The following is an 8738-nucleotide window of genomic DNA, read 5'->3' on the forward strand; positions in this document are numbered from 1 at the left end:
TTCTTCCCTTCCCCCCAGCTTGCAGCACATATTTTCCCAGAGTTTTCCGCTTGCTTCTCCAGTGGTGCTGGGGTCCTGCCAAACGCCAGCCACTCTCTGGGAAGCGGGGCCTCCCATTCCCAAACCAAACAAATGGGAGAAGGAAAACAACAAAAAAAACACAAACCCATCCAAGCACACGTAGACACACACAAAACCCTTTTCCCCTTCAGAAAGCTTGGAGCCTTCTCCAGCTACTCTTGGGAACTGCAGGAGGCACAGTGCTGACTGGACGCCTTGGGCCCCCGCAGAAGAGAGCTATTGCCCATCCTTCCTTCAGCCTCCCAAAGATACATATGTGCACCCCCACAGGGTATAAGTTCACAAGTCCTGTTCTCCTGCAGGGTAGGACCCCTAAAATCCTCTTCCCAACAGATTCTGCAGTGTATGAAAATTTTCCTGTCTGTGTCACCCCGCCCGGCACTCCCCCCCCCGATGCCCTTCCCTATTCACAGCTTCTGGTCCAGCCACGTAGTGCTCACCCCAACAAGCACATCGGCTTGGCTGGGGACAAAGATCGCAGCCAGGGTTTGCTCCAGAGGTTCAGCTTCGCTGGCGGCAGCTGCCCGCAGTGGGGCTGTGCTTCAGGTCAGGCCCACCGCTCCGTGAGCACTGCTCAGCCCTGGACCTGACTGGGGGACGACACACGCCGGAGTGCGAGGCTTGGGGCTCTGCCCGGGGAGAGGGGGTGACCAGAGTGGGGAAAAGCTGATGCCTCTCCCAGTTGGCGGATGAGCCTGCGAGAAATGTCATGCCTGGGGTGAGAGGCCGCAGTGACGTGCAGAAGAAAGAATGCAGGAGAGAACAGAAGATGAAGAAGTTTGGGGGCTACGAGTGGGACAGGCACAGATGGGGAGAGAGCGGGGCCAGCTTGGTTAAGGGCTAACGCATGGGATAAGGAACTGCTGCAAAGGAGTGAGGACAGAGCCCTGCACCATCCCACCTGACGGAAAGGCTGTCTCTGGCACGGATGCACCCCTCCTTGCCCACCCGGAGATGCTGAGGGTGGGACGCTGCCCTGCTGCCTGCCCACGCTTTGCACAGGGTGCTGTCTGTGCTGCCTGTGTTTTGCTGACCAGGACTAGGCTGTTTGGAAGCGAAAAGGCAGAGGGGAAAAAAAAAATCTATAGGGAAAAGGAACCGCCTAGGAAAGAGTTAAAAGGCGCCGACAGCAAAACCCAAGCTGGTTTGCAATGGAGAGCGCCCAAAGCCAGGGAGGGAAGGGGAGGGAGAGGAGAGGGGAGGGAGCAGGTCCAAGCCCAGCTTATGCGCCCAGCCAGCGCTCGGCAGTGCCTGTGCCAAGAGCCAGCTTTCTTAAAGCCATGGGCCGGGGGGCCGGCTCTGCAGGCGGAGGACTCCAGGGGCTGGGAAGCACAGAGGGGACCCCTCAGCCTCCGGGGTGAGTTGCCGTGCTGCGCTGGGGTGCAGGCAGAGGGACGGGGGGCAGGGGCTGGGAGAGGGGCTTTCTCAGGATGTTTGCGTGTGTCTTTCGTAAGCGTAATTCTCTGCAGGCTGCCTGCTCCGAGCTTTTCTTCCTCCACCCTCCGCAGCGGAGCAGCTCCACTCTACTATCTGCAGAGGCCTGGCACTGCCTGCTGCTCTTGGAGGAGCTGGACATCCCTTTGGGCAGGTGCTGGGGTTTGGCTGGGAACACAACTGAGCATTAGTGGGAGGGGGCTGAGGCACAGAGAGGAACAGGATTTGGCAGGGGGGAAGGGGCTGAAGTTAAGTTCCGGGTCCACAGATGTGGTTTAGTCTCCATCTGGGATGGGTGGTGTTGGGTTAACTCCTATAAAAAGTTGAGACCTAGTGACTGGAGGACTGGAGAAGTTTTTCACAGCCCTCCCCACAGATTCAGCAGCCTGCCAGAGCATGCTTTCGCTAAAGGGGCTGTGTGGTTTGCCATGTCTCCTTCCTCTACCTCAGCCTGGGGATTGAATCTTCTAGTGTCTCCAGTGGTTTGCCTAGTGAAGGTCAAGCCTTCTTCCAGGGTTATCACCTAGTCTCCATTGGTCTGGGCAGAAGGGCGTGGGGCATCTTCTTGGGCCATGTGGTTGCTTCTCAGATTGCAGCCTTGAACCTCCAGGGACTTCAAGCATGTAAACTCCCTCCACAGGACAATGCCATTTCGGCCCACCCCTGGCTCCAGCCACAGAGAGATGCTGTTTTGTGGTGATGTCTGCTCCATCCCTCCCATGTCCTCCCCTTCTTATACCTCACTCTGGCACTTCCTTATATCTTCCCAGGTCATCATGGATATAATTTACCTGCGCACACCCCTGGCCTTCCTTCTTCTCCCTCTTGTTGTGCTTGGGGCACCCACTGATGAACCCAATCTCACAGAACCAGCCCCTGGTGCTTGCAAGCGCTGTTGTGACCCACTGGACTCTTCCACAGATGCCCCACCGCTCCCTCCCAGCCACCACCACTTGCCCTACCCAATGCCGGAGGTCCGTCCCTACATCAACATCACCATACTGAAGGGTAAGTGCCTGTCTTGGCCCCGGGATGCAGAGGCCTGCTCAGGGACCGGTGGCACTGTGGTGGAGGTGGCAGCTGGGTTGCCAGCATGCTGGTTATATTAACAGCCTGCCAGATGCCATCCTGAAGGGTACGTGCTCACACACGCTGTGCCCAGGTTAGATGTTTGGTGTTGTGATCAAGGGTAGCCTGCGGGGAGGGAAGGCAGTGCATCCCGGTGCTGTGACCTCTGTGTCTCAGGACGCTGCCTGCTACCGGCTCTTCCTCGCTGCTCGCGCAGTGGCACAAGGCAGTGGCAGCCTCTTGCCAAGCTGGGAGGACACCTTCCTTCCCGCAGACTTCCAGAGTCTTGTAGTGCCTGAGGGAAGGAGCAGTCTCTATCCAGCTGCAAAATAAGCAGGTTTGCAGGGTAGGCATCAGTGCCTGGGAAGGCTGTGGGGAGACCTTCTCCAGCTCCGTGGGTCACATGCATTTCAGAGCAGGAGGAGGGCAAGGGGAGGCAGCAGCTATTTGCGAGCAACTCCAGGCCAACTGGCAGTGACCCCCAGCTCGTTCCACCCTGCTGTGGCTGGCTTGGCTAGCAGGAAAAGGCTCCCTATTTTAGGTCAACTCCTCCCTTCAGGGTTCCCCTTTTAGCCTTTGCTGCGGGCTAAAGCCTGTTCCCAGCTGGATCCTGCTCCACTCGCTTATTGTTGCTCTGTGGATCCTCTGGACTATCTGGGCAGATGTGGCCCCTTCCCTGCCCAGCCTGGAAATAGCTGGAATCCATCAAAGCTCCGAAGTGTGTCCAGGGGAGAGAGAGGCAGGGAGTTGCAGGCAGTTGCAGGGGGATCTCTGCAGCGGCAAGTTTGCAAAAACACACAGGGGATGGACAGGAGGAAAGGAACAAGGCACAAATTTGGGATGGTGCCACATGTGGTGGAGTCTGCTCTGACTCCCGTCTTCTCTCTGTACAGAAAGTATGTTCTGATGCTGCTCTCTGCCTGTATTGATGCATGCCCAAGTGTGTGACAGGCAGTGCACAAACCCCAGGGTAGAACTGCAGTGTTAATTGTACAGGATGCCCGAAGGATGCCAGTATTGTCAAAGTACCAGCTCTCTAACTTGCACTGTACCATCTGCCAAGTCCAGCTTTTTGGATCTTTTCCTTCTGACCATGCCTCGTTGTCCCTCTGTAGCCATATTCTCCCACAGGCATTAGCACTTCTTCCCCTTCTCCAGCCTACATCAAGAACAGTGTTCACACTACGTGGATAACTGGTGATGGGAGAGGTGTGCAGGAGGGCAGGGACTGTGATGGAGGTAAAGGAGTGTGGTCCTTTGCATTGCTGGGCTCCACCTCAGGCTGAAGTCTCCTAAGTACAGGTCCTAGTGCCTCCAGCAAGGCCCCATCAGGGGGTGAACTGGAGGTTCATAAGAGAAGAGACCCCAGTCACACCCAGATCTCTGCTAGCTCCCTTACCATGAAGCACAATGATATTGTGACCCTCAGGAACATTCCTTCTTCTGTCATTGCCCTGTTCTCGAGCAATTCTCTGCCTCCTCATTGGCCATTGACCACCACTTCCACCTCTCTCTCTGGTATCACACAGGAGTTATGTCCTCTGCTTATTCTTGTAGGAGAGAAAGGAGACCGGGGAGAGCCTGGGATGCCAGGGAAATGGGGCAAAGAAGGACCACGAGGTGAGCGGGGTGCCCAGGGCCAGAAAGGCAGTAAAGGACAGATGGGCACCGCAGGAGACCCCTGCAAGCATCAGTATGCTGCATTCTCTGTTGGTCGCAAGAAAGCATTGCACAGCAGTGAAGGCTTCCAGGTCTTGATCTTTGACACCGTCTTTGTCAACCTCTACAGCCACTTTGACATGTTCAATGGCAAATTCTACTGCTATGTAGCTGGACTTTACTATTTCAGCCTCAACGTCCACACCTGGAACTTCAAGGAGACCTACATGCACATAATGCACAACGAAGAAGAGGCAGTCATCTTGTATGCCCAACCCAGCGACCGCAGCATCATGCAGAGCCAGAGCCTCATGCTGGAGCTTCAGGAAAATGATGAGATCTGGGTGAGGCTTTACAAGCGGGAGCGGGAGAATGCCATTTACAGTGATGATGTTGATGTGTACATCACCTTCAACGGGTACCTGGTCAAGCCCAGCCTTGACTAACTGCCTCTCCTCCTTCTTGGGGCCTCTTTGGCCTTTTTCTTCTTCCTCTCTCTCTCTTTTTACTGCCCGCAACCACTGCAAATCACTTGGAAATGGGCCTGTCAAGTCTCAGGCACTGAGTGTGAAACTTGCCACATTGGCTCCCACCTCACCCTCTCTTGTAACCAGGCCTGTATCTGTCCACTTACAGCGTGACACTGCCATCTCTCACCCCCTCACCTCATGACCCCAACTTAGGTTATTGGCTTCTTCTAAATCCATCAGTGAACTGTGTCTGGCATTTAGGGTCCTAGAGCAGGAGGAAAGCTAAAATTATGCTCCTCTGGGGATGTGACCCTCCTTGGGGCTTCACACACAAAGGACTCCCATAGAAAGGGCTAGAAAGTCCCCGCTGCCCAGGTGCATCCAGGCTCCTCTCTGTCCCAACTAGAGAGGCCAGATTTGCAGCCTGCAACATAGCCTTCAGAGGTGTCAACTCTCATACCTGTAGTCTGGAGAGCAGACTGGGGTCTGATGACCTCCTATAGCACAAGGAAGCTGTAGGACCGGTGGGAGATGGCACTGTCTTTCCAAAAAGGAGGCTGTTGGACTTCTGAAGTATGTAACTGGCTTTCCTTAGACACTCTTCTGTGTCACAGAGTCCAGGCTGGCTGTCAAATCTAGGCCCGGTGGGATTGTCCTCCTCTGTGCCAGCTCTAGCTCTTTGAAGAGATGAAGGGCCAGACACTCAGCCAGACCCTTCAGAGGCATCTGCTGTTGAATCACTAGGGCCCACCACTCTATACCCACTAGGGATCATAAGTACGGAACGAGAGGGAGGGACAAGCCTACCAAACCTCCCACCCAAACCTCCCCTGGGGTGCTACTTGGTCTTGGTTCCCCAGCTGTGAGAAGCTAGTCCAGACAGTGAACCCGAATCTGCTCTCTTCTTTGGCAGAGGTGCACCCATGCCTTTCCATTGCTGTCAGCAGTCATCACTAAGACTTGCTGATGTGAGGGGAGAGTCAGGCCCTGGCTCCTGCATGCCATTACTTTGTCCTCCTGAAGGTGGTTCTCTCACATTGGTATTGAGAGACCGCTGTTTCAGGACCTGAACTGGAGGCTGTAAGGGCAATTGCAGTTAAATCAGTTTCAAACCTGGGCAGGTTGGCACCTCTTTGCCTCTGCGATGGAAAAGAGATAGAGATGAGACTACAGCATCTTGCCCCAGGGTTAAAAGCTTCCCTGCCACATGCTCTGTGCCCTTTCGGGCAATCTCATCAGAGCAACTGAGAAAAGCATGTGGCTAAATCAAACCCTCACTCTTCTTGTCAGGTTGGAGATGTCACAGTGGGAAAGGAATGCCAGAGGTAGGATTTTCTAGTACCATTGGTACTGGTCTCACACTGCTCTCAATCACATCCCTCTGGGATTGCTACAGGCCTGGGGGGAGCAGGTGAGGCTGACTCAGCACTTTGGGAAACCTACTTCCACATGTTGTGATGCTCCCATGAACAGCAGTGCCAACAGTTGACTCTTTTGTGAGTCTCAGGGCAGGACAAGCAGGAGAACCTGTATTTCTCCTCTGCCCGTCACTGGTAGTGAAGTCTTCTGACTTACCTAGCTCCTGCAGTCTCATGATTAGCCATGGTCTGGCTGTAGCAGATGCCTGTAGCACCTGGGACTACCAGAGCTCTCCCATAGGAGTTATGCATCATTATAGAGGACTAGGTCCTGTAGTAGGACCCTGGGATGTCAAATCCCCACTTGTCCTGGGATGGCAAAGGCACAGGGACCCAGGCTAAGTATTAAAAATGAACTTGAGAGAATTGCAGGACATTTTCTCTCTTTCCCTGTTTTCTTGCCCTTCCTGCTTTGCTAAAGAAGCTGTACAGACTGGAATGAGTTTCAGGCACTTTCTGCCCTGGATCCTCCCCCACCACTGTCACCGAGGTAATGGGTATAAAAACAAGGTTTCACTGAGGCAAAGCTGTTTTTTTTCCCAGGGAAACATGTGATGATGGGATCATGGGAACTAAAGGAGACTGTGAGTTTCTTCCCCTCCCTTAGCAGGTCAAGCATGTGGAATTGCTCAGAGACAAGACTTCAGGCAGTAGAGAGGAAGAGGCATGCGGGAGGTGATGCTCAGGACCGAATCCCTTTCTTTCTTCCTCAACAGGCTGCAAAACCAGATATTGTCTATTTACAGTGTGTAGTGCCCCTGTGTCTCCCTGAAGAGAAGAAAGACTCTCTAACACTGAATATCTCCAGAAACAAACTTCCTTCTTCCTCCTTTCCTATTTGGTGTCTGAATACCAGTGATAGGTCTCATGTGCTACCCATGAGCAGCTGGATGGTGCCTGATGCACATGAGAGAGGAGGGCAGGGGGACCAAAGGGCGTGTTTGACAGGCTTCTTGGTGCTAAACAAGATGGCAATCCCTTGGTGCTAAATCAGATTTCAGGAGTATTGGGTGCTTTCTGCAAGCTGTAGTAGGCTGAGTTGTTATGTACTGTGGAATTAATGGTGCTTTATGTTACAAACCCAAACAAACTCCAAGAACTTTTGTATATATATTTTTTTCAATGGTATTAAACTTTTTTCCCTGGTTGTTTTGCACTTAGATATGCTTTTTCCTCCCAACATACTCCTTTTAGCTCTGGTTATTGCCGAACAGTGTGATGGAAAAGACACTGACCTGAAAGAGACAGGTACAAAATCTAACTCAGCTCAGAGACTTCCATGGGCAATCCTTGGCAATCTTCCCTCCATTTCCTTTGTGGAGAACCATTACCTTAAAGATATTTACTGCTTGAACAATTCTAAGTATGACAACCCTCCCCTCTTTGCTGGGAAAACTTCAAGTGAATTCAAGGAAGGATTCTTTGGCAATTACCAAAAAAACAGGACAATACCATGGGTTGTAGGATTAGGCTTCAAGTACTTAATTAATTATATTGAGGGAGGGTGGGCTAATGCTGGAGTTCTCCCAAGGGAGATCAGACTCTCTATCTTGTGAAATTTTTAGCTCATCCTTCTCTCAAGTACTTAATAAGCATGTGTGTTTTCTTTTTTCCCTGTGGTATTTCTCTTTTCTCTGCCAAAAGGTGAAAGCCAGGAAGTACAAGTGTAAGAAGGGCAATAAACTGTTGACTAGACACTTGTGCTTGCTAACAAGGGGGTGAGTGGCAGCTCCAGAGTTAAGCTGGTAACACATTTTCAGAAGACCTATGTGTGATGAGAAGGGCTTGAGGTTCAGGTCAAGGTGGAAAGACAAGTGGCGATTGCCAATAAAGGTGGGGAAAATGGGGAGACATGAGGGGGGAGTGGAGACTTGGAGGCTTGAGTGGAAGATCTAGGAGGAGTAGAGTCCTAAGGACAGGGAGATACCTTTTGGAAGTCTCAGTGCAAGTCGAAGCAGTAAGTGGGGCTTTGTTTAGCATCTTTGGCATTTGAACTGAGGGCTGAAGTGCAGGAATGGACATGAAAATAAGAGGAGATGCCCATAGAGGACCTTCTGAGTTTATTTCATCTTCACATAGCTTCTCCTGTGGTTTGACGTGTACCAGACGCTTTGTTTGGCAACGGGTGGAAAACATAATCACAGGCATCCTTACAGGCCCCTTTGGTCCTGTGTCAGGCCCAGGGCTAGAGCTATGTATGTATCCGAGTAAACGCGATACTCTGCCAGGCCAGAGCACAGCCTTCTTCGTGTTTTTTATTTACTGCTTCTGAGGAAGAAGATAGAAACGTGTCCTCAGGAAGTGCAAAGGTTGCGCTTGTGCATGTTCCTGACCCATTGAGATGAGATGCTGGTAGATTGGAGGTGACTTTGTCACACTTAGAAAAAGTGAGGAGCGAGAGAGGGGGGAGGAGCGGAAATAGGTAGCCAGACCTTCTAGAAAAGTTTTCTGTGATTTAGTTCTTCAGCCTGCCCACTTGGAGAGGAAAGTGCCACCTAAGGAGTCTCTTCAGCCAAATCCCTTGGGGCTAAGATGCATGGTAGACAGGCAGGGTCTGCAGCTGGTGCCACCCATCATACCATGGATGCTCAACTGAGTTGCTGTAGGT

At 52.3% G+C, this 8738-nt stretch overlaps 1 protein-coding gene across 1 annotated transcript; it reads left to right on the forward strand.

Annotated features, from left to right (window-relative positions):
* Positions 1-1186: 1186 nt before the first annotated feature.
* C1QTNF6 (C1q and TNF related 6) lies at positions 1187-4688 on the forward strand (the record flags this gene model as incomplete). Its single annotated transcript, XM_082002411.1, is given in 5 exon segments — positions 1187-1334; positions 1336-1391; positions 1393-1438; positions 2286-2523; positions 4141-4688. Coding segments are annotated over 5 exon segments (990 nt in total). The 5' UTR covers positions 1187-1232.
* Between the last annotated feature and the right edge of the window lie 4050 nt (positions 4689-8738).

Source organism: Phaethon aethereus (assembly GCF_964289735.1).
Source record: "Phaethon aethereus genome assembly, chromosome: 1".
Taxonomy (NCBI): Eukaryota; Metazoa; Chordata; class Aves; order Phaethontiformes; family Phaethontidae; genus Phaethon; species Phaethon aethereus.